Source organism: Carcharhinus amblyrhynchos, chromosome 27 (genome assembly GCF_965287045.1).
Source record: "Carcharhinus amblyrhynchos chromosome 27, sCarAmb.v2.hapA, whole genome shotgun sequence".
NCBI classification, from domain to species: domain Eukaryota; kingdom Metazoa; phylum Chordata; class Chondrichthyes; order Carcharhiniformes; family Carcharhinidae; genus Carcharhinus; species Carcharhinus amblyrhynchos.
The window spans coordinates 37,185,350-37,211,708 of NC_137350.1; the positions used below are offsets into that span (position 1 = coordinate 37,185,350).

A 26,359-nucleotide genomic window follows, 5' to 3' on the forward strand; every position below is an offset into this window, starting at 1 on the left:
GATCACATATACACTCCACCTCCAAAACTGCCTCCTTCTAATTCCAAAACATTGTCTGACTCCATCCCACATTCATCTCATCTGCTGCTGAAAACCCTTTGTTACTTCTGCACTTGACTGCTGGCTGGCCTCCCACATTCCACTCTACTTGAACTTGCTCTGTCACCCAGGTCCTAACTCACACCTAGTCCTGTTCACCGATCACCCCTGTGCTCTCACATCAATATTGGTCCAATAACACCACGATTTTAAAATTCCCAATTCTAATCCCTCCACTACTTGTGACTGTGCCTTCAGCTACCACGATCCAAAGCTCTGAATTCCCTCCCCTGCCTTAAGATGGTTTTCTAGACCTATCTCGCTTCTTTACGAATACCTCTTTCACCAAACTTTGGGTCATCTACTTTATATACCTTGATGCCCTATTTTGTTTGCTAACACTCTTGGGATGTTTTGCAACAGCAATGGTGTGATACAAACCCAAGGTGTCATTGTTAAGGCACAATGATTATAACTGGCTCAGTTCAATCCCTCTGACTGAAACAGATGGTATATTGAATAAATTCTGGCAGACAGGATGTTCCTCATTTCAAGTGCTAACACCCCATGAATTGTAAATATGTTCTTAAAACTTTCCAAATATAAGCCAAAAAAATTTAAAATTCTTTAAAAATTAGTGATTTTGCCCTTAATAAACGGAACTACTAAATCGACAGTCAGTTGGAGCTACATATTAACCTTAAGACACTGGAGCTAAGGAAATATAAAAGCTACTACCTACTTAAGCAAAAAAATAAAATCTATTGTTACCAGTTGAGTGGTTCAGTTACAGTCAGGGCTGAAGTCTGGTAACAAGGTCAATTGACTTGATTGTCAATTGACACTGATGCTCCAGTACAGTGCTGCGAGGGAGTGCTGCGCTGTCAGAGGCGCTGCGAGGGAGTGCTGCGCTGTCAGAGGCGCCGCGAGGGAGTGCTGCGCTGTCAGAGGCGCCGCGAGGGAGTGCTGCGCTGTCAGAGGCGCCGCGAGGGAGTGCTGCGCTGTCAGAGGTGCCGCCGCGAGGGAGTGCTGCGCTGTCAGAGGCGCCGCGAGGGAGTGCTGCGCTGTCAGAGGCGCCGCCGCGAGGGAGTGCTGTGCTGTCAGAGGCGCCGCGAGGGAGTGCTGCGCTGTCAGAAGTGCTGTCTTCCAGACCAAAGATTAAGCCAAGGTCCATTAAGCAATGTCTGTCTGTTTGATTTGGCAGAAAAGATCTGGTGTCTAGGCCACCATTCCCACCTTCATGACAAAACAACAGTGACCACACTTCAAAATAATCTGACAGCTGTAAAACACTTTAGGATATCAAGGATGTGAAAAAGGCTATATAAATGAAGTTCTACACCTTTCTGTGCGATGCTGGATTTGAGTTTGAATTCAGCCAGAGTGGGGGGGGATGAACGTCATGATTCTGTTTGTAAAAGGTTTGGGATGATGGCGTTTAGGGTAATTCAGATCCTTGTGAAGTGCTCAAAACTGTCCATAATTCAACAATAAATTAGCAGTCACCAAGGCTGCCATATACAAGAATGAGGTATGAATTCACACTCACTAGCACATTGTTGTGTGTTTTTCTCAGTAACCACCTTGTGTGCCAGGATCCAAGAATGCTTCACACTACTGTGTTGGAAAATGAAACACTTCCCCGCGGAGAAGCTGAGGTCTCTAGTTGATGAGTTGGAAATTCATTACATAGGAACCTGAACCCCAGTCCAATTGTTCCACGTCACAGCTAACATTGATATTCAAACACATTATATCTTGCTCTCCCACATACATATATAAATTCATAGACTTAGATTTTATTATTCATTATCAAATGGAAACAGTAAACCTTGAACTTTGAACCAGAGTTCTACAAACCCAAGGAATTTAAGAACCATCACATTCACAAACTGGAACACTTAATTTTACCTGGAATTCATCCCAAGAGAGTAAGTTGCAAGGTTGGCATTTATACTTGAGGTTTGACTCATTTCTTGTAGGTCACTAAAGGCATCTCCAAGAACTATGACCCCTTAAAACATAGTTCGATAAACTATAAATTTGTCACTCATTCCCAGGTATCAATTACTCTGCGTGAGATGCAGTGAAAACCAATCTAGAGTCACTACCGGGTGATGAATTCCATGTTCTCTGTAGATACTGTAGCTACTCTCCTTAGACAGCTTTAACACAGCAGTGAATGAATTTCTGCTCTCGGTATAAAGACAGGTTAAGACAGCGTTCACTGCAGTGTACAAACGATGCTGCGGGGTGTACTGAACCGGGTTTTAGTAGCTGTAACATGCTGGGCTGGGGCAACTGATCAGAAATAAGGACTCAGGGTAATTTCCAAAAATGAAAGGAGTCAGCTTGAAGATTAGAATGGGTAAGAGAATTCAGCTGCTGATTCCATGGTTAAGTGACTCTGGGCTTGATGTTTTTGACACACATTGACTCTCATTGGAGAGAGATTGACATTGTCCAGTTTATAAGGAGACTAAGCTGGTAATCAAAGGATGATGAAGTGTCTAGAACCTTGTGTCCACTGCACTGAATGATACATGACACCCAGTGCAAACAGCAAAGCTCAAACATGATTTTCAGCCTCTCAGTTTCCACGCAGTTCCTCACTTGTTCCACTGGACATTTTCAGGTTTGGGGATCTCAATATTCTTCACCTCAATCTCTTCCCATGGCTCGAGCTTGGGTCCAGGAATCATAATTGTCTGGAGATTAGAAACAAATCAAAATTTATATTTCCATTCACAATTTTTCCTGCAACAATACTGCATCTCAAGTGTTATCTGAATGGGGTGATGCAGCTAAAGTGCAGGATTCATCACCAACTCAATCATCAATCAGATTGACACTCAGTGGTATCAGAGAAGAGTGAATCACAGAATTCCTACAGTGCAGGAGGGCATTCGGCCCATCGAGCCTGCAGCGAATACAATCCCACACAGGCCCTATTCCTGTAATCTCTCACATTCACCCTGATAATCCCCCTGACACTAGGGTCAATTTAGCATGGTCAATCAACGTAACTCGAACATCTTTGGAATGTGGGAGAAAACTGAAGCACTCAGTGAAAACCCACGCAGACATGGGGAGAATGTGCAAACTCCACACTGACAGTCACCCAAGGCCAGAATTGAACGTGGGTCTCTGGCGCTGTGAAGCAGCAGTGCTAACCACTGTGTCAGCATGCTGCCCAAACTTAAAACATACCACAGAGTGAAGTGGCATGATGGCACAGTGGTTAGCACTACTGCCTCATACCGCCAAAGGCCCGAGTTCAATTCTGGCCTTGCGTGAGTGTGGAGTTTGCACATTCTCTCCGTGTCAGCATGGGTTTCCTCCTGGCGCTCTGGTTTCTTCTCACTGTTCAAAGATGTGCAGATTAGGTTGATTGGCCATGATAAATTGCCCCTTAGTGTCAGGGGGACTAACAGGGTAAATATGGGGTTAAAGGAATAGGTCCTGGGTGGGATTGTTGTCAGTGTAGGCTCGATGGATGCACTGTAGGGACCCTATGATTCTATGAGCATGGGCACATTTTTACAAGGCAGCTCTCCTAGAATTTTGGCTAAACTTCTTCCTGGTTTCAAAGAGAGCAGCACTTTTTGCTTTCTAGTTAGTGGAATCTACAGTCGTTGCTGATTTTGGAATGATTTTGTGATCCTTTCAAATCAGATTTCATTATCTGCTGTTGTTATCACCTGCTTTTTAATCACAGCTGTTGTTACTATTACAAATTATGGATGATGCTTCATGAAGAAAGATCATTATTTTGATTAAACGCTATCCTGACTGATACGGAACTCAATAAATTAAAAGCTTTTTTAACAAAAAAATCAGTAATCCTCTCCCTCTAAGAGGGAAGCAAATGAGACAGATGCAACAGAAATTAGGTTATTCAGAGCTCAACATAACACAAGTAGGTTTTACGCATGACTCAGAAATTAAATATTGTGGACACCAATTCTCTACAGACTTATAAACTAGATGATTCGCTGAGATATAGTGCATGAAAGAGTCAAGTGTGAACATAGCTTTTGGGGGAAACAGAGCAAATCATAGAATCCCTACAGCACAGAAGGTGGTTATTTGGCCCATCAAGTCTGCAACAATAATCCCACCCAGGCCCTATGACCATGACCCAGGTATTTACCCTGCTAATCTCCCTGACACTAAGGAGCAATATAGCACGGCCAATCAACCTAACGTGCACATCTTTGGAGTAAGACAGAAAACCGGAGGAAACTCACACAGACATGGGGAGAATGTGCAAACTCCACACAGTCATTCACCCGAGGTTGGAATTGAACCCAAATCCCTGGAGCAGCGAGGGCAGCAGCGCTAAACACTGTGCCACTGCTGCCCATGTGAGAGGAAGAATTAGGTTAACCTAAGCCAGTGTAATTCAGCCCCTGTTTCATGGTTATGTATCAATCCTTACCTTTATGTGAGAGAATAGGGAGGGGCCATGGCACAGGGATTTGAAAACATTCAAACACAAGGTAGAATTTGCACAAATTACCTTTATGATAGGATCTTTGGGAGGAGCCCAAGCAGGCACTATTTTTCCATGCATTCGCCATAATCCATAAGGATTGGTTAAATGCCTTTCGAAGACCACATATTCCAGGACATCTTTCGGCAGGTCTTCGTTGCCGTACATCAGCCGACCAAATCGGTCATAGATTGCCAAAGTCTGAGGGCAGAAATAGCAGCTCACGGTTAATGTGCACCACAATTAACACTCTATCAACGTCAGAGCTTTCCAGCACAGTTAATCACGGGCGCATGCGGCTACTATTATGGCACAAAAACAACAACTTAATGAGAACGATTCAAGGTTAAACTCAAAATGATGCCTTAAACCTATTACTATTGTCACAACTCCCTTCCTTTAAAGTAAGAAGTCTCACAACACCAGGTTAAAGTCCAACAGGTTTCTTTGGAATATCGAACTTTCAGAGCGTTGCTCCTTCATCAGGTGAGCAGCTTGTGATTGCAAATAAACCTGCTGGACTTTAACCTGGTGTTGTGAGACTTCTTACTGTGTCCAACCCAGTCCAACGTTGGCATCACCACCTCATTTCTTTAAAGGTTATGAGCTGCATTCAAAATTTACATGCAACGGAAACAAATGCTGGATAATCTCAGCAGGTCTGGCACGATCAGTGGAGAGCAAAATAGAATTAACCTTTTGAGTCTGTATGACTCTTCTTCACAACTCTGAAGATTCACATGGACTCTGTTTCTCTCTCCACAGACACTGCCAGGTCTGCTGAGCTTATCCAGTTTTTATTTCAGATTTCCAGCATCCACAGTATTTTGCTTTTATAAGTAGACGGTTACAACAAAAACTTGTTTTTAAAAAGTGCCTTCAACCTCATAAAACATCCCCAGTTGTTTCATAGGAGCATCCTAAAGAAAAAATTGACACTAAGCTACAGGAGATGGTACTAGGACAGACAGTCAGAAAATTGATAGATTTTAAGGATCTGCTTTAAGGTAGAAAGAGAGGTGTGGAGGCAGAGCAGTTTTGGGAAGAGATTTCAGAGTTTAGGGCCTTGGCAACTGAAGGCGCAGCCATCAATGAAGGAGCGATTGAAATCACAATGCTGAACAGGCCAGAATTATACTCGCGCAGAATTTTTTTAAAAAATTATTAATGTCATGAGTAGGCTTATATTAACATTGCAATGAAGATACTGTCAAAATCCCCTAGTTGTCACACTCCAGCACCTGTTTGGATACACTGAGGGAGAATTTAGCATAGCCAGCCAATGCACCTAATCAGCACGTCTTTCAGACTGTCGGAGGAAACTGCAGCACCCGGACAAAACTCACACAGATACGGGGAGAATGTGCAAACTCCACACAAGCTGGGAATCGAACCCAGCTCCCTGGTGCCGTGAAGCAGCAGTGGTAACCGCTGTGCCGCCATGCCGTTTGGATGTTTGTGGAGCTGGGGGGAGGTTATAGAGATAGGGAGGGTGAGGCAATGCGGGAATTTGAAAACAAGGGCTAGGAAGAACTTAAATTTGAAATTCAGCCGTGATCCCCACCCAATGGGTTCATCATCCACACACAAAGGACGAACAACCCATGTAACAAACGGTTTATTGACAAATAAATTCAAGGCTATCAATGGGCCAAGTCCTGGTAAATGGGGTTAGGTGAGAGATCAGGTATTTCACATATAAGATAACGAAGGGGATGGATAGGGTAGAGGTAGAGAGATTCTTCCCGCTCAGAAAGGACAGCAGGACTAGAGGGCACAGCCTCAAGGTTGGGGGGGGGGTGGGGGGGGGGGGCAGTTTAGAACGGAGTTGAGGAGGAACTTCTTCACTCAAAGGGTGGTGAATCTCTGGAATTCTCTGCCCGTTGATGTGGTGGAGGCTACCTCGCTAAATATATTTAAGTCACGGGTAGATAGGTTTTTGGTAGGCAAGGGAATTGAGGGTTATGGGGAGAAAGCGGGAAAGTGGAACTGAGCCACTTCAGATCAGCCATGATCTTGTTGAATGGTGGGGCAGGCTCAAAGGGCTAGATGGCCTACTCCTGCTCCTACTTCTTATGTTCTTAGGTTCACACATGGTGCAGACTTGATGGGCTGAAGGGCCTCTTCGGCACTGTCTGATTCCATGATTCTATAAAATAACACTCACAGACATTGCCAGCAGCATAGCAAACGGGACAGGATTGTAAATTTGGAGCTGGTTATGGAGACATTATTGAAATAAGTAATTAGGCTAAAATGACCCAGTTCTCCTTGGGGAACTTGAGATGAAGCAATTCTCAAAGGAAAAAAACAATACTGTTTCTCACTAAGAACTAATATCTCATGGTTTAGTCTTTTTTAAGTTATGTTCTTCTAAAAAAGAGGCACTTTGGTTTTTATTTGATACATGTTTGATCTGGAAATGCATAAAGTGACAAGAGTATTCTGATGATCTGGAACGCACTGCCTGAACAGCTGATGATGTGGAGATACAGGCTTTGGACTGGGGTAGACATAGTATGTAGTCTTACAACACCAGGTTAAAATCCAACAGGTTTATTTGGCATCATGAGCTTTCAGAGTGCTGTTCCTTCATCAGGTGAGTGGGGAATTGGGTCAACTCAACTCTCCACTCACCAGGCAAAGGAACAGCCCTCCGCTATTTGTGATTTTTATCAATGACTTAGAAGAGGGGGCTGAAGGGTGGGTTAGTAAATTTGCTGATGACAACAAGATTGGTGGAGTATGGATGAGGTGGAGGGCTCTTGTAGGCTGCAAAGAGGCATTGATAAGATGCAGAGCTGGGCAGAAAAGTGGCAGATGGAGTTTAACTGATAAGTGCGAGGTGATTCATTTTGGTAGGACAAGCTTAAATGTGGATTACACAGTCAACAGCAGGGTTCTGAGGAATGTGGAGGAGCAGAGGGATCTTGGGGTTCATATCCATAGATCTCTGAAGGTTGCCACTCAAGTGGATAGAGCTGTGAAGAAGGCTTATAGGATGTTAGCATTTATTAACAGGGGGTTTGAGTTTAAGAGCCGTAGGGTTATCTTGCAATTATACCGGACCTTGGTGAGACCACCCTTGGAATATTGTGTGCAGTTCTGGTCACCTCACTATAAGGAGGATGTGGAAGCATGGGAGAGAATGCAGAGGCAATTACCAGGATGCTGCTTGGTTTGGAGAGTAGGTCTTATGAGGAAAGATTGAGGGAGCTGGGGCTTTTCTCTTTAGAGTGGAGGAGAACGAGAGGCGACTTAATAGAGGTTTATAAGATGATGAGGGGGATAGGGTGGACGTGCAGAGACTATTTCCTCGGGTGGATGTAACTGTTACTTGGGGGCATAACTTTAAGGTTCATGGTGGGAAATATAGGAGGGATGTCTGAGGTAGATTCTTTACTCTGAGTGATTGGGGTGTGGAATGCACTGCCTGCTGTGATAGTGGAGTTGACACTTTAGGAACTTTCAAGCGGTTATTGGATAGGCACATGGAGCACTCCAGAATGGTAGGGAGTGGGATAGCTTGAACTCGTGTTTGGACACAGCTCAGCACAACATCGAGGGCTGAAGGGCCTGAACTGTGCTGTCCTGCTCTACGTTTCTAAAATAATATTTAATCATCAGGAAACTTATGTTTGATGTGGGAGGTAATCATATTGCTTCGATATGTGACAATTTCAAACCACACTAGACATCTGACATCCACCCTTCACAGGTTAGTTCAAAGCATCTTTAGCTTTTAATGGATTTAGTGCTGATCAAAAGCAGGAGCCTTTATTTTTGCAGCATGTCAGCATTCTTTGGCTCCTTCAAAGGGTGTCTGAGCCAATGACCCAGACATTTTGTCTGCATGGTGACCTTTGTTTAAATTGGTGTCTTCAAACTATTCAAAACGGAGTGGAAAAGAGGAGAAATTAGGATCGAAAATTCCATCCATCACAGCAGAAATTCTCCCTGAGCACCAACAATTATCTAACCCACCAATGACGCCAAGGGGGACATGCTGGAGGAATGTTGACCCAAGATCTAACTGTGATCTTGACAAGAAGTACATGTTAAACACAAGACTATTAAACAAAATCCCAGTCAATCTGTACACAGAGAACAGAAAAGAGTGGGTAAGCTTTGCACCAAGATGTGCTTGAGAGTTAGGATCAGTGAATCATGAGAACAAGCCCGGTGTCATAAACCGAGGATAATCACCAATAACTCCAGTAAGAAACTCAAGAGGAATCTCTTTACCCACAGAGTGGATAAAGCGGTTGCTACCACATGGGATGTTTGAGGCAAACAGTATAAAGACATTTAAGAGGAAGCTAAAGAAACACATGAGTAATAAAGGATATGTGGGTAGAGTGAGATGAGGTAGGGTGGATGGAAGGTCATGTGGAGAGAACAGTACAGATGCTGACCATTCAGCCCATCAACTCTGCTCTGGTTCTTTCCAAGAACATCCAGCTGTTTCCCCAGATCTAATGCTTTTCCCTTTCAAGGAACTTTTTGAAGGTTGCTTTTGAATCTGCATTCCCCACTCTATCAAGCAGCACATTCCAATGCCTAATCACTCGATGCATAAACACATTTTTCTTATTGTTGTCTTTTGCTCTCTTGCCAAACGTCTTAAAAAGCTGTGCCCTCCATTGAAACTGCAGCTATTAGAAAGAGTTTCCCTTAATTATTCTATGTAAACCCTTCATGATTTTAAATCAGGGTTTTCAAGAGATATGGACCGAGGGCATGTACATGGAGTTAGGCCACAGATCAGCCCTGATCTTACTGAATAATGGACTGGGCTCGAGGGGCTGAATGGCCTATCCTTGTTCGTATGTACCTCTACTAAGTTACCTCTTAAAATTCTCTGCCCTAAGGAGAACAATCACAGCTTCTCCTTATCTAAGTTTTAAGATTCTCACATTCACTTGGGTTTGCCCACACTCAATGATAAAGAGTGCTGGTTGACCAATACCTGCTGGGTGTGAAAACGGACAGTAACCTGGCCGTACAGGTTCCCTTTGCTGACCATATCAGGGCATCGGACGTGCACAAGCTTTGGTGGCTCCAGCGACTGCAGAAACTTCCAGCAGATAGTCTTGTACCTGTTGCCACGCACCATTTCCTAATGGGAAGATCATGGACTCAGATTAATCTACTTTACTCAATGGGAAGGACATCAATTCAAACTTCCCTGTGACTCCCTTTCATCAACTTGGATGATTCCTTCCTCCCTGCAATAGTGTGGCAAAGCAAATGCAAAATTATTGTCATGCCAAATAGGTACATATTACAAATTATTAAAGCCAGTATGCGCCTTCTTTTAAAAAAGGATATTTGACCTCTAAGATGGGTGGTACAGTGGTTAGCACTGCTGCCTCATAGCACCAGGGAGCCAGGTTCAATTCTGGCCTCGGGTGACTGTCGTTGTAGAGTGTGTACGTTTTCCCTGTGTCTGCGTGGGTTTCCTCACACATTCCAAACATGTGCAAGTTAGGTTGATTGACCATGCTAAATTGCCCCTTAGTGTCACAGGGTTACGGGGGATAGAGCCTGGATACGGGGTGGAATTGTTGTCAGTGCAGGCTCAATAGGCTGAATGGCCTCTTTCTGCACTGTAGGGGCTCTATTATTCTAAGATGGCTGCCATAAGTCACCAGATGTTTGGAACTGCAAATTGGCCAAATTTCTGAAAGCTTTTAAAAGTGGATCACAGTGGTCATGCCTGGACAACATCCTTGTGGAATGTCATAGCTACTCTTGACAGGAATTACCCCAAAATTAGTACAACAAGCTCTCAGACCTTCTGACTCAAGATATGCCAGATAACAAAGCAAAACAAATTAAACTGATTACGCAGAAGGTACATACGAGGGAAGTGCCCATACATCTCTGCTGTACGTCAATGGTTCTTGACCAGAGGTGGAGACTCCTTTGTTAACATTAATAGACTTTTGATTTTTTTATATATCATATATCAATGGTCATCTAAACGCGAAACGTTGACTCTATTCTCTCCCCACAGATACTGTTTTTGGGTCAGGTTCCAGCATCCGCAGGTTTTTAAAGCCTTTTTGAAAGCCTGTTTCTGAAAGATCCCAGGTTTGCCTGGAGAAGGCAAACTGGTCCTTGGGCTAAAAGTATTATTAAGGCTGTTTATTCTACTTCTGTGCAAACCTCATTCTGAAAAAACTCCACAAAATCCTCTTTTCACCTATCTGGAGTCATCAGAACTTCAGCTCCCGAATAGAAAAGCCCCTCACACAAGATTCTAACAAACATGTGAACTGTTACTTATTCTGTTTGGCTTTAATATTTGTTGAAGTAAACTGCCTTTCTTTTACTCTTTCTTGTGTATGTTATGATCCTAAGCCAGAATCCAAAGTTTTTTGGTACTAGCAACTTGTAAAACACAATACACTGCACAATAAATAGCAGATGCAACCAAGGCAGATTCCATGGATTTCTTAATAACCCACCCAGACTTCAGTAAACAGAGTGTTGAATCTTGTTGAAACTCTGTCTCTCTCTCTCTAGAGGGATTCCAAACTTCGCCTTTAAAGATTTCACCTTGCAATTATCTCCAACTCAAGACAGGTTCAACAAAGGTCCACCAGATTCCCAAGTCTGCATTCCAGCACCAACTCACAAGCTCTTTGGCTGTGCCGAGCAGAACGTTACTACTCCAAAGGGCTGCCTTTGACCCAACAGCCTGCAGCATAGAGTCACCAACCTTCTGCTGCTTCTTCGACCTTCAGGGCTTCCCTGTGCTCTCATTCCTTAAAGTCTGCCAAACACAGCCCTTTATCTGTTTGGATTCTCTTCCTCTGCTCTTCTCTCTTTCTTTCTAACTGGAGCCTCTCCATGTCTCCTGTTTTGGACTCTCAACAGGATCTCTCCCAGTAAGAAATTCTTCCCGGTAATGCTGCTCTGCTTCTGGGTGACAAAATATGGGTTTTCTGCCATTTTAATTTTTACGCAGGAGTACTTGGCCTGAAGAAGCTTAAAATGCTGGATTGCGCACATGCTGCCCTCTCCCAGTTTGTATATGCACAGAAGCTCCCCAGGCCTGTTGGGACATAGAGTTCCTGGCCTCTACTCATTGATAAGCCAAGTCTGGAACTTGTACTGGGTGCCTGTGGTGTGTGTGAAGTAGAGATAAAGCTTTCTGGCAAAAATGTTGAATAAACAATACTACTTTGTTTAAAAACCATGAAGGTCTGCAACTAGTGACTTTATAAAAACATACCACACACAACAGGAGTTTGGGAACACTCCTCAATCTTAGCTAAATTAACCCACACTGATTACAGACAAAAGGTTGAAGAATCAGGAGATGCCTGTCTCTCTTCTCTGTCCAGGACATTATTTTTGAAAGAAAACTTGCAAAGATAAAGTCACAGAATAGTAAATATACTCACCGGGTAACAGCGCTCTGTTACCAGCTTGTGAAGCATCACTTTGTCAAATCTGTAATCAAGAATGTTTTTTTAAAATCACATTGTATCGATGGTCTTCCCTAACTCTCTTCAGTTACAGTTCAATACAGCAAAGAATTGTGAATCTCACAGCAACAAGAACAGCCATTCAGCCCATTGTGTCTGTGCTGGCTTTTTGAATAAACTATCCAATTAGTCCCAATCACCTGGGCAGCACAGTGGTTAGCACTGCTGCATCACTGTGCCAGGGACCTGAGTTTGGTTCCTGGCTTGGGTAACTGTGTGTGCTGAGTCTGCACATTCTCCCACGTCTGCGTGGGTTTCTCCAGGTGACTAAGACATAGGGACAAAATTAGGCCACTTGGCCCATCGAGTCTGCTCCGACATTCAATCATAGCTGATATTTTCCTCATCCCCATTCTCCTGCCTTTTTCCCATAACCTCTGATCCCTTTATTAATCAAGAATCTATCTATCTCTGTCTTAAAGACACTCAATGACCTGGCCTCCACAGCCTTCTGCACCAAAGAGCTCCACAGATTCACCGCTCTCTGGTTTCCTCCCACAGTCCGAAAGACATGTTGGTTAGGTGCATTGGCCATAAAACATTAGATAGGGGTCATGGGTGGAGGGGTGGACTGGTGGTGTTGAGATGGCGGTGTGGGCTCGTTGGGCCGAAGGGCCTGTTTCCTGGGCTGATTTTGTTCTTTGTTCTTTAAATTCTCTGTCTGTTTACCTGAGCTGGCACTGAAGTGAGGCGACTCGGGGATTTTCACAGTAACTTCATTGCAGTGTTAACTTGTGGCACTAATAAATAAACTTAAACTTTTCTCCATTTCCTCTTTCAAGTATTTATCCAATTTCCTTTTGAAAGTTTATTTAAAATTAACCTTTTAGGCCTTGTATTCCACTTCACACGTCTCAATTTTAAAACAATTCTCATCTCCTGGTTCTTTTGGTGATGACCTTAAATCTGTCACGTCTGATTTCAGGCCCTTTTGCCAAAAGAAAGTTTCTTCTGAATTACTTTGCTACAAATCAGCATTTTGAATATCTCTATTGAATTTCCCCTCAACCTTCGCTGTCCCAAGGAAAACAGTCCTAGTTTCTCTAATGTTTCCATGCAGCTGAAGACCTTAATCTCTGGCAGCATCCCAGTAAATCTCCCCTGTGAAGCAGTAGATGGGAGCCCAGTCAACAATAAAACTCTAACAATCATGGTTTAGAAAAGCAACTCCTGAAACCCTCCCCACACCAACACAGCAATGGAGATAAAGACCAAATCTGGTGTTGGCTAAAGAATAAATATTTGCCACAACATTGGGGAAAACCAGAAACAGAAAATGCTGGAAAATCTCAGCAGGTCTGACAGCAGCTGTGAGGAAAGAACAGAGGCAACTTTTCTGACCCTTCATTAGAGCTGGGAGCAAAGAGAATCACTGGGGAAAACCCTACTGCCTGTCCACAATGAGTGGTCGTGAAATCTTTTACACTGATTTGAGGTTCAATGTTGCATCCAGAAGATGGTATATCTGACAGTTTAGCATTACCTCAATACTGCATTGGGGTATCAGCTGAAATGTTGTACTCAAGTCTCATGATCTTCCAACATCAGGCTAAAGTGCTACCAAGTGTATTGTGGTTGGCACGTAGACATCTGCACGGCTAGAATCAGAATGGTGATGTTGGGAATCCGTAAACATTGAATTTACCGCCAGGAACCCAGGTTCGATTCCAGTCTTGGATCACTGTCTGTATGGAGTTTTCAGATCCTCCCCACGTGTCTGCGTGGGTTTCCCCCGGGTGCTCTGGTTTCCTCCCACAGTCCAAAAATGTGAATGTTAGATAGATTAGCCATGCTAAATTGCCACTTAGTGTCGCAAGATGTGTGGGATAGGTGGATAGGCCGTGACAAATGCACAGAGTTACGGGGGTAGGGGTGGGCCTGGGTAAGATGCTCTTGCAGAGAGTCAGTGAAGGAGAAAGATAGAGGGTAAAAAGGTTTAAGGAGGAAATTCCTTAGATTAGGAGCCAGGCAACAGAAAGCCCAGAAATCAATGTAAAGTGATGAAAATCAGACAGTATTCAAGAGGCCAGACTTGGAGCAGTCGGGATCCCAGAGTGTTCTGGGTGGTTACTGTAATAGTTACTGGTAAAGCCAAGATTGATAGGCCAATGATTTTATATTTTCATTTACATGTGCAAAGGTCCTTAGAAATGTTACTCACTTCACAAGGCAGTTGTGTGCTTCTATGTAAATATCTTGGGCCTTCGAGGCAAAGTCCTTAGTGTTAAATTCTTGATCTTGTTCTTTTACCTTTCGGATTCTGTCAGAAGAAAGACTGTTAGTACCCATTACTGACCACCAAGAATAGAGGCATTAAGATGGAACGAAAGGGTAAATTTAACAATCTCATCAGCCACAGCTCGATCATGGCGCACTATTCACCTCTTTTGGCTGCTTTTATCCACAATGCTTTCATTTCATGAATCACACAGACACCTACACAGCCTTCCAGCACCTCTTCCAAGTCCCCACTTTTCATATACGAACAAGTTATTCAACAATGGGCAGCATCACAGCAAACAGGAACCTTGGCCTCAGGACACTGGAGAAAAATGCCGTACTCTCATCCAACCACAATGACTGAGGTCAGTTCCCTTGGCACAAACCTGAGGGGGGAGAGGTGGACAGGGTCTATCTGGTTCAATAAGACACCACGAGGTACACTGAAGCCAAGTCTTCAGTGAAGACAGTGGACCATTCCATCTCAGTATGTTTGTAGACAAACACTCCACCAGTAACAGTCTCAGAGGACGCAGTTTCCTTTACTTTTGTGTTCAGTGAAAGCCAGATACACAATAGTGCAGGTGAAATGCAGGGAGTTCGATGCAGCTCTACAACAGCCTCATTGCTTCACCAAAAATATCTCCATTCACTGCACACTTTCACCTTCAGATCCCTTTGATTTGAGTTTCTGAAATTAACACTGATTAATTCTGAAACTGGGACTGGTCCCTATAGATTAGGTCTTCTTGAACTTACTTCTGGTGAACATTAATAGACAAGTGAGGGGATTTCATCTGGGTCTACCTGGCCCATTTTCATGTCCCAATTCAAGCAATGAAAATCACACTGTGGAATCCAACCACTTCGGTTCCCCAATATAACAACAGCAAAATACTGCAGAGGCTGGGAACCTGAAACCAAAACAGAAACTACTGGAAAAACTCAACAGGTCTGGAAACATCTGTGAAGAGAGAAACAGAGTTTATATTTCGAGTCTGTATGACTCTTTTTCAGAGTTAAAGAAAGCAAGAGATGTGATGGATTATATACTGTGTAAGGTGGAGCAGTTGGAGCAGAGTAAAAGGTCATTGATTGGTGGGAGCTAGGAGAGATTGCAACAAAGATGTGTAGGTCACAAGATAGAGGAAGCTTTACTGGCAGTGAGAGGAGCTGTAGAAGGTGCTAGAAGTGACATAAAACGTAAAAAATCAGAATGTGTTGATGGGACAATTAAAGGTCAATGCTCAGTGAAAGCAAAACTTAGAATAAGTGATAAATGGGATGGCGGTTTGCACTGGGGCAAAAAATATTATCGTGCTCAATATAACCACAACCTTCCTGTTGCTGCCATTTTAACTGAGCACCTTGCTCTCATGCCCACATGTCTGTCCTTGACCTGGTGCAATGCTCCAGAGAAACCCAACACAACCCGGCTGAACAGCACCTCATCTTCTGCGTGGCCACATCACAGCCCTCAGGACTCAACACTGACTGTGACCTTTCTCCTCCATCTTGACCCTGTTTTTATAACCCAATATCTCAATGCAAAAGACCCTCCCTCACTGGGCCATCTGTCACTTGCTCTTCAGTTTTGTTTTCACTTTATTGTCCCATTAACATATTCTAATTTCTTACATTTTATGCCACTCCTAGCACCTTCTATAGCCCCTCTCACTGCCATTAATGTTTCCTCCATCTCGTGACCGACACATCTTTGTTGCAATCTCTCCTAACTCCCACCAATCACTGACCTTTTATTCTGCTCCACCATCCTCTTACACAATACAGAAGCCATCACATTTCTCCCTCTCATTAACTCTGAAGAAGAGTCACATGGACACAAAACATTAACTCTGTTTCTCTCTCCACAGATGCTGTCAAACCTTTAACTCTCCCGTGGTCAGATAGAAAAGTCTGCAGAAATATGGTGTTGTTCATGCCCTCAGAGCACTCCAATTACCCATGGCAAGGTCTCACAAACAGCAAAAAGGTGAATGGTCAGTGATACAGGGTGAGGTTAACCAGGGAGAAGACCACTGCTGCCGTTTAGCTGATGGGGCTTTCTTTTATCCTCTCATCTAAAAGGTGGCACCTCTAACAGTGCAGCATTCCCTTCTTGTCACTTGTTCATGGAATGCGCACGTCACTGGCTACGGCAGCATTTTTTGTCTATCCCTAAATGCCCTCAAGGTGGTGGTGAGCCACCTTTTTGAACTGCTGCAGTCCATCTGATGTGGAAACAGCCACAAGTGCCGTTAGAGAGCTGCCTTAGCATTGCCCTCCGACAGAGCAGCACTCCCTCACTACCAGATTTCACGTTCAAGGTTTGTTCTATGAGGTTCTGACTCAAAGACAAGTGTTACTGAATACAGCGCCAGGGGCCTGGCTTCAATTCCCAGCCTCAGGTCACTGTCTGTGTGGAGTGTGCATGTTCTCCCTGTGCCTGCGTGGATTTCCTCCGGATGCTCCGGTTTCCTCCCACAGTCCAAAGATATGCGTGTGGGTTAGGTGATTGGCCATGCTAAGTTGCCCCTTAGTGTGGTAGCAAATAAGTGGGGTTATGGGGATAGGACCTGAATGGGATTATAAATAGTGCAGACTTGATGGGCCAAATGGCCTCTTTCTGCTAGTAGAGATTCTATGATTCAATTTAAATTTCACCAGGTGTTGAGGTGGGATTTGAACCCATATCGCTAGGTCATTATTAATCTAGTGACATTACCAGGACACCACTATCTCAAACACAGTAAAAATTAAGAGTGGTTCAATACTTTATTACAATGGTTCTCAAATTGAGCTCCACCAAACTCCAGGGTCCTAAGAAGCTTTGCAGGGGATCCACAAAGTGGCGTGAAATGTTTAACGACCATACCCCAGACCGCTCGGTGGCTGACGGCCCAGGGTGCTGTAGTTGGGACGATGCCACGGTCAAAGGTCAGCAGTAACCAGAGGCACGCTCAGTGTGAGCAGAGTCAGGAAACATCACAGTAAGGGTACACAGACGCCACAGTGAGAAGCACAAACACCCGTTTCATTGATATGTATTAGAAAATATACTTTTTCTTCAAACACTCTGCGCATGCAGCACTTGTGTAATATGAGTTTTATGCATTATAATTTAAATGATAAGTCAGTGATTTTTCATTTATTTTTAAAGGGTTCCTGCAACCAAAAGTGTTTGTGAACCGATGCTATATTACACAACGAGAATGTACAATTGTAACTCACGCAAGTTGCGACGCTGCACTTTGCTTGATCTGTTCTGCACGTTGTTTAATTCCTGCCTTTGTTAGGGAGGACATGCGAGCATCACCTTCGGGTGGAATGTACGGATCAAATATTCCCGCTACAGGAAAGACATAACAGCACAGGTCACTGACAAAATTAATGACAGGAAAAGATCAGTTGGCCCATCAAGCCTGCCCATACCATGATGTGGAGATGCCGGCATTGGACTGGGGTGGGCACAGTAAGAAGTCTCACAACACCAGGTTAAAGTCCAACAGGTTTATTTGGTAGCACAAACTTTTGGAGTGCCACTCCTTCTTCAGGTAAGTGATGGCCAGGGCATTACTTCCCTCTACCCTCACCCCTTCCCCAGACCCATCATTAATCTCCTGGGAGAAGCAAAAGCCCAATATGGAGGAAAAAGAACTCTTCAGCCCCTCAGGTAACAGAACCCAGTTCACTCTGATCATGTGCTCTCTGTAAAGAACTCTGCCTGATGTGATTTCTGCCCTAGTCAAGAACCATCCACAGTGGTTAGCACTGCTGCCTCACAGCGCCAGAGACCCAGGTTCAATTCCCAGTTGAGTCACTGTCTGTACGGAGTTTTCACTTCTCCAACCAAAGGATTAAATTTCAGTATCACGTGAATATTAGTCTTTGCTGTGTTAAACCTGCAGAAAGGTGTTTTTGTCTAAAGGAAGTTTTGTTTGATTGGAACATGTTAGATACATTTGTTAAGGGTTATACATTATCATTATTATTTTGTTTTTGTTTATAATTTATAAAAGATCAGATCAGCCATGATCTTATTCAGATCAGCCATGATCTTATTGAATGGTGGGGCAGGTTCGAAGGGCTAGATGGGCTACTCCTGCTCCTAATTCTTAAGATATTGATCATTTCCTTTTCATAAGATTCTTAGAGTTTTGCAACACAGGAGGAGGCCATTTGGCCCATCACAACTGTGTCCACTCTTTAAAAGAACAATCCAAATAGCCCCATATTCCTGCCGTTTCCTCAGAAAAGGGACTGGACTCTATATTCTACAAATGAATTAATCTTGACTTTGTAATAATTCAGGTCAGAAATTCCAAAGTATTTTATGAAGTATGCCTAGATCATAGAATTTGCATCTTGAATTTGGCTAGGATAAGCATGACAGGTTTCACCTCAGCTATGATTCATATGACTCACTAGGGAGTCAAGTGCAGAGGTGGTTTACTAGGCTGATACCGGAGTTGAGGGGGTTGAGCTATGAGGAGAGGCTGAATAAACTAGGCTTGTACTCGTTAGAGTTTAGAAGAATGAGGGGAGATCTCATTGAGACGTATAAGATGATGAATGGGATGGATAGGATAGAGGTGGAGAGACTCTTCCCGCTCAGAAAGGATAGTAGGACTAGGGGGCACAGCCTCAAGATAAAGGGGGGGCGGTTTAGAACGGAGTTGAGGAGGAACTTCTTCACTCAAAGGGTGGTGAATCTCTGGAATTCTCTGCCCGTTGAAGTAGTGGAGGCTGCCTCGCTAAATATTTTTAAGACGCGGGTTGATGGGTTTTTGATAAGAGAGGGGATTAAGGGTTATGGGGAGAGGGCGGGAAAGTGGAACTGAGCCACGACAGATCAGCCATGATCTTATTGAATGGCGGGGCAGGCTCGAAGGGCTAGATGGCCTACTCCTGCTCCTATTTCTTATGTTCTCATACATGTTAACTGTATTCTTAAATAAACTTTGATAAAAGCTCCCTAGTGAGTCATATGAATCATAGCTGAGGTGAAACCTGTCATGCTTATCCTAGCCAAATTCAAGATGCAAATTCTATGATCTAGGCGGACTTCATAAAATACTTTGGAGTTTCTGACCTGAATTATTACAAAGTCAAGATTAATTCATTTGTAGAATATAGAGTCCAGTCCCTTTTCTGAGGAAACGGCAGGAATATGGGGCTATTTGGATTGTTCTTTTAAAGAGTGGACACAGTTGTGATGGGCCAAATGGCCTCCTCCTGTGTTGCAAAACTCTAAGAATCTTATGATCATGGATCAATGAATTGACCCCATGGTCAGTGAGCTGCCCTCAATAATTAAATTGTTTGTTCAAGATCTTACATGAAGAATAGTCACAAGATAGATAATGAAGGGTATCGAGTACTAGTCAGAATGTGTCACAGTGTGGGCCAATGTCTGTTGGAAGGGAGTGCAGCAGGAGGGAGAGGCAGGAGAGAAGCAGGAAGAAATTTTCATCCTTTCCCCCAATTACCAGACCCAAGATACAAAAAAGTAACAACTGTGAAACCATCTCAGCTTTCCTTGGATACCAAAGGTGAACCATTCACAAAACTCTTCCAACACTATTTGGTTCCTTTTAGAAGCTCGTGCAGTGCTCAAGCCCTGTACTGTGAGTGAGGATTTCCCATACCTGTACATGATATGTTGATGGACCGCTCCATGTACTGTTGCTGAATGACCAGTCCTGCCGCTCGAGCTGCTTTCTCCTGATCAACAGAACTGTCCTGTTTACGTGGTGGAACATAACGTCTCTTTGTTCTCACAGCAATGATGGTAGCAGAGGCACACAACTTCACAGGGCTAAGCAGTGCTTCCAGGCCCTGACAAACCTGCCAGGCAAACAAATATTCCTTTGCTTTACCATTACATTTGCAACTAATTTACTTTGATAAAAAAACAAATGAAATGGTGGCTGTTTAAAATTCTCCCACAATCTCCCTTTGCAACCTCCTCCAGAGTCCATTTTACATTTTCATTCTGCTCTACTGTGTATCCCATTTTCCTCTGCTCCCTTGCTGGTAGTGGAGGCTTCAACCATCACATCCTACACGACGGAATTCTCTTCTCAAAGCTTTCCACCTTCAAAGTTCTCTTCAAATTCTGCATCTTTGCCACCAACTCATCGAGATCTTGTTTGGGGTCTGAATCCCCCTGTGAAACACTGAATGAAAGCGAGTTGTTGCCTCAGTGATGAAAACAATTTGATGTGATGAATCAAAAGAAATGGTTATCTAACTATATGATTTCCTTACAATACATTGCAGCAAACAGCCATACTAAGCTTAACCACATGGTAACCAACACCCTCATCTACATCGTGGCTCTTGCTGACAACATCCGCAGCCATAAAATGAGCTTTCAAACGTGCACAGATGTTCTCCGGTTTGAGCCACTCTGTACTTGTTGCTTATTTGGAATCATCTTGAGTCACCCTTTGCTCCAACTTAACATCCAGAACACAAAAATCATCACATTTAATCCCAGCTACAATTACTGCTTCCCAGCCACTGACTCCACCGCTCAGCTTGGTCACTGTTTGCCTGTTGCAATCCTGCTCTCTGTTTGGACCTGTGCTTTAAAGCTCCTGTTTATTCCATTACTGAGACCGCTTATTTCCCCCTTCCCAACACTGCCCCACCTTCCAATGGTGCAAGCCCTTATACATTTCTCTATCACCATCAGTCATGGATGCACAGAAATTCACTCCTATCTCCCTGCAGTACAACTTCAAACTTAACCAATACTTTGTCACATATATCCTGTTCAACACTAAATCTTGCTCTTCCATAATGCACTGGATGCCAAATCTATTTCATCTATAAATGCTTTCACGATCTTGACTCTCTTTTGAAACCAGATTCAGAATGAATTCTCCTCCTAAATGTTCACTTCCCATGTTCCTTTCTGTGCATTGCCTCTTCTCCCCCATCACTAATATCAGAGTTCTCAACCACTATAATTCTGACCTACTGAAACTCTTTACCTAAAACTCTGCATCTCTCTCTTGCCTGCACCCCCCCCCCACCTCTTTCAAATACCAAAAGATCCATTTCTGTTGTAATCTCTCACTGCAGCCTTCGTTTTTATATTTCTTACACCAGTTTCCATTATTTCGCATTCAGAAGCTACGGTAACTGAAGTTTCTACTGTCTCCATGAGACACAAAACAACATGGGATTTGAAAAGTAAAAATCCTTCACATTTCTGGTCTAGGGAAGAAAATTTGCACAAGTATCAGGTTTGCCTGTGATCTCCCATTCACTCAGAGGATTGTAAATATTTGGAATTCTCTACTCCAGGGGGATGTGGGAGCTCATTCATTGAGCATGTTTAAAAGCAGAGACCGATAGATTTCTATTCACCAATAAAATAAAGGGATATGGGTAATAGAGTGGAGAAGAAAACATATTGAAGTGGATGATCAACCATGATTGGGCTATATGGTGGGATCAGACTGAATGGCCTATTACTGTTCCTACACAGTTAGAGAATGTGTAAAAACTAATTCATAAACCAAAACAAAAAATGCTGGAAAATCTCAGAGTGGCACAGTGGTTAGCACAGCTGCCTCACAGTACCAGGGACATGGGTTCAATTCTGGCCCCGGGTCACTGTCTGTATGGAGTTTGCACATCTGCCCCACGTCTGCATGGGTTTCCTCCAGACGCTCAGGTTTTCTCCCACAGTCAAAGATGTGCAGTTTAGGTTGACTGGCCATTCTAAATTGCCCCTCTGACGGGGGGACTGGCAATGTAAATGTGTGGGGTTATGGGGATAGGGCCTGGATGAGATTGTGTTAGGTGCAGACTTGATGGGCCGAATGTCCCCGTTCGCACTGTATTATTCTTTTGGTCTGACAGCATTTGTAGAGAGAAAATAGAACCAATGTTTCGAGTTGGATGACATTTCGCCTAGCTGATGGGCGAGGGAAGATCTGGCAGTTTTCCCAGCCAGGAGGAGTCAATAGGAGAGAGACAGAGAGCTGAGTGAGGTGAAGGGAGACTCTGTTCATTGACAGCTGCCGCTCCGGGTTGCCAGGCCTAAGAAGCCTCGCGGCTTTTTGAAATGAGGAGCCGAGCCGGTCCCGGCCTGGCAGCCCCGACCCCCAGGTGTTTCTGAGGCCGCTCTACCTGCCGGTTTGCGCTCAGGCCCCGTCCCAGCGGTTTCTCCACTGCCCGCAGCAGCCTGCCCATGGACGCCGCCATCTTCCCGCCCGCAGCCTGCCGGGATATTGGAGGACCAGAGTCAGTCAGCGGACGTCGCCATCTTCCCCCCCCGCAGCCTGATGGGATACTGGAGGACCTGAGCCTGCCGGGAGCGCCCTCTGTGGTGGGAGTGGGGACCGGCTTTAAAATCCAAACAAAAGCAGAGTTACCAACATTGTGCAAGCTGTGAATGAAATGTCACATCTATAATACCATTCTATCATTCTCTTTCAGATGCTGTGGACTTGCAAGATTTTTTCCTTTATTTAATTTCATATTTCCAACCTACTTTCAATGTACATTGCAAAGAAAGGGAAGGAGAGGTGCAGAGAATCATAGAATCCCTACAGTGAAGAAAGAGACCATTTAGCCATCAAACCTGCACAGACAACATTCCCACCCAGGGCCTTCCCCATAATCCCACATATTTACTCCACTAGTCCTCCTGACACTCAGGGACAATTTAGCATGGCCAATCAACCTAACCCGCACATCTTCGGATTGTAGGAGAAAATCAGAGCACCAGAGAAAACCCACGTAGACACAGGGAGAACAGACAGACAGTGACCCAAAGTCAGAATTGAACCCAGGTCCCTGGCGCTGTGAGGCAGCAGTGCTGACCACTGCGCCACCGTGCTGCCCCAGAATGTAAAACTAGGGGTCAGAAATATAAAATGGTCACCACATCCAAGAGGGAATTGGAGAAATTTCTTTACACAGATGGTAGAATGTGGAACTCAGGAGTGGATGAGGAATTTTTGCCTTTATTCACTCAAGGGACGTGGGTGCTGCTGCTAAGGCAAGCATTTGTTGTCCATCTCTAATTGCTCTTAAACTCGGTGACTTGCTAGACCATTTCCAAGGGGATTTCAGAATCAAGCACATTCCTGTGACTCTGGGATAATTTAAAGGGAAGACCAGGTAAGGATGGCAGAATTCCTACTTTGAAGGACGGTCATGAACTAGATATGTTTTTATGACAATTGTGATTGTCATATTTTGTGCTGAATATGGGTTCTTTATGTTGCAGTGGTGGTGGCTCATTGATAAGGTCTTGAGGTTCCTTTAACACCTTTAACACAGTAAAACACCTTTACTGCTAGGTTTTAACTATTTACAGTTTGAAGTATGGTTTTGTTCACCATGCAGGCTAGCTGTTTAGAGTGTTCTCCTAGACCTAGGCTGAGGGGTGACCTGATAGAAGTTTATAAAATTATGAGGGGCGTAGATAAGGTGAACAGTCTTTTTCCCAGGGCAAAAATGACAATTACAAAGGGGCACAAGTTCAAGATAAGGGGGAAGAGGTTCAGTGGAAATGGGCGAGGGAAGGTTTTTACACGTGGGGTGGTGGGGGCTTGGAATGCACTGGCAAGTGAGGTGCTGTCTGCAACACGTTAGTGACATTTAACACTTATTTGGATAGACACATGAACAGGCAGGGAATAGAGAGATACAGGCGGTTGGTCTAGATAGGACAATGTGATTAGCACAGGCTTGGTGGGCTGAAGGGCCTGTTTCTGTGCTCTACTGTTCTTTGTTCTTACTCTCTAACCATGTCACCACATATATCATACTTTGGATAGTGCCACTCTCCAGCCTTATGTTAACCCTTGCTCTGCTCATTACAATGCAGACAGGCACTTATCACAACAGTGGTAGTTTCACAAGATTGACTTTCAAATCTGGATGTTATTCATTGAATTAAAATTCCACCAGCTGCCATGATGGGTTTTGAACCCAGGTCCTCAGAGCATTAACCTGGGTCTTGGGATTACTCATCCAGTAATTTTACTACTACTACATCACCATTTTCCCTAGTATTGAAGGGCAGGCTAGATAAGGACATGAAGAAGAAAGGGATAGAAGGATATGTCCATGGGGTGAGTTGGTTAGGTGGGTCAAGCATAAACACCAGTATATACTGGTTGGACTGAAGTTGCGATGTAATTTTTTAATAATGCTGCACTGGTTAGTTAGATAACACGCTTCCAAAGTAACTTTGTCTGACATCAGCCCTGAGAGCAGTGACTGGGAATTTCGGCAGTCACAGAATTAATTGTTTTCCCAAAATATGAACAGTATTGGGAACAGAAATTGCTGGAGGTTTTCCGTGTGCGCCTCGGTCACTCACTTTGCTGCTGGTTATCACTGAATCAAGGAGTCGCATCTTAAAGCAAATTCTCCCTGATCCATGTCACTTTATTTTCATTTTAATCTTTGGGATGTGGCTGGCACCTCCTGTGCCAGGATTTATTGCCCGTCCCTCACTGCCCCTGAGAGAGTGATGGTGAGTCGCCTCCCTGACCTGTCGCAGTCTGACTGGTGAAAGTATTCCCACAGTGACAGGAGTTCTAGGATTCTGATTCCCACCAAATTCCAGCGCTGGATGGAAGTGATGACATGAAGTTCAAAGTGCACTGGACTTCTTCTTGGGTCAATGCAGCTCAGCTGTTTCCTTCAATGAGAGAACTGCAGCTTGAGGGACAGTTTCCATTTGCAGCAGAGGTACTCGGTTGGCACATATTTGACTGGCAAACTCTTAAATCTTCATATATTAAAATAATTCTTCAGGTGCGTGCTATACAGACAAAGCATACCATTCATAGAGAAGGAAACAAGAGAGTGCAGAATGTAGTGTTACAGTCATAGCTAGGGTGTAGAGGAAGATCAATTTAATGCAAGGTAAGTCCATTCAAAAGTCTGACAGCAGGGAAGAAACTGTTCTTGAGACGATTGGTATGTGACCTCAGACTTTTGTATCTTTTTCCCAACGGAAGAAGGTGGAAGAGAGAACGTCCAGGGTGCGTGGGGTCCTTAATTATGCGACTGTTTTGCTGAGGCAGCGGGAAGTGTAGACGGATTCACTGGATGAGAGGCCGGTTTGTGTGATGGATGTGAAGCATTTTAACAAGTACCCCATTACGATAAATGGAATGCCCGACCACAAACAGTGGTGGATTATAAACCCAAATAGGAGTTAATAAATGTTCATTTATTTAATCATTTTAGCTGGAAAATGGCTGGGGAGTGATACTGGGCGCAAACCGCTTTCAGAGAGTTTTGGTAGAATGGGTCAAATCACCTCCAAGAATGTAACAATGCTAATAATTCTTCTCAGTGCTAAATGTGAAGAAGTGTGTAGGTGCCCCTTTCTTCTCCTAACCTGTCACTTCAATAACTTCAATATTCAAAGTAAGTTTAAACCTTTCACCGGTTAAACCTCTTTGAACAAAGGCAGCAAAACAGTAAAACAAAATGTCAATATCATCTAACTATCTAGAATAAATCTTTGGCTCAATGTCGGAGCAATCGACACCGACTCCAGACAGATCTAGATGAGTGAAACTGTTCTGCTAATGATTAGTTGATTACATTATTAAAGATGCAAAGGACTCAGAGTAAATGTAAAGAGAATTGGCTGCCTGGACGGGGAAGGGGGGATGGGGTGGGGGTGGTGGTGGTGGGGGGGAGGGCGGTGGTGGTGCGGAGAGAGGGTGGTGGCGGGGAGAGAGGGTGGTGGTGGTGTGTTGGTGTATAGCTTGATGGTGCAGCATCTGAACGCAGATCCATGAAGTCAGTGGTTCACTGCGCTGGTTCAAATCAGGTGATGTTTGATAAAATTAAACCAGGTACAAGTTGCAGATATATTCCTCTGTGGGACAGTGAAGAGTGCTGTGTGAAAGAGAGCACGTGGAGACTGGGTATGGCTCAGAGCATCAAACATTCAGTTTCCCTTTAGGGGACCTTCAATTAGTTTATTGGTTTAAGAAGAGTTGGCTGGAGTGCATCATCAGTCTTGGGAACCATGTTTTAATATCAAAGGGAGACGATGGCCTAATGGTATTATTGCTGCACTATTAATCCAGAAACTCAGCTCATATCC

The 26,359-nt window shown here is 43.9% G+C and overlaps 1 protein-coding gene across 1 annotated transcript; it reads right to left on the minus strand.

Annotated features, from left to right (window-relative positions):
* Positions 1-1,818: 1,818 nt before the first annotated feature.
* Positions 1,819-22,518, minus strand: mrpl45 (mitochondrial ribosomal protein L45). The gene is made up of 8 exons (XM_080213504.1): positions 22,402-22,518; positions 19,902-20,100; positions 17,485-17,602; positions 14,195-14,293; positions 11,950-11,998; positions 9,504-9,653; positions 4,562-4,735; positions 1,819-2,747 (listed from the first exon to the last, which is right to left on the minus strand). Exons 1-8 carry the CDS (start codon positions 22,474-22,476, stop codon positions 2,649-2,651), a joined length of 963 nt encoding a protein of 320 aa, XP_080069630.1. The 5' UTR covers positions 22,477-22,518; the 3' UTR covers positions 1,819-2,648.
* Positions 22,519-26,359: the final 3,841 nt, after the last annotated feature.

What these genes read in the sequence shown, in the direction of transcription:
- mrpl45 (XM_080213504.1), bottom strand. Translation starts at nt 22,476, where the DNA reads ATGGCGGCGTCCATGGGCAGGCTGCTGCGGGCAGTGGAGAAACCGCTG. An exon ending in CATCAACATATCATGTACAG is followed by an intron (nt 17,603 to 19,901) that starts GTATGGGAAATC and finishes TCTTTCCTGTAG; the next exon opens with CGGGAATATTTGATCCGTAC. An exon ending in TAACAGAGCGCTGTTACCCG is followed by an intron (nt 9,654 to 11,949) that starts GTGAGTATATTT and finishes TCTTCCCATTAG; the next exon opens with GAAATGGTGCGTGGCAACAG.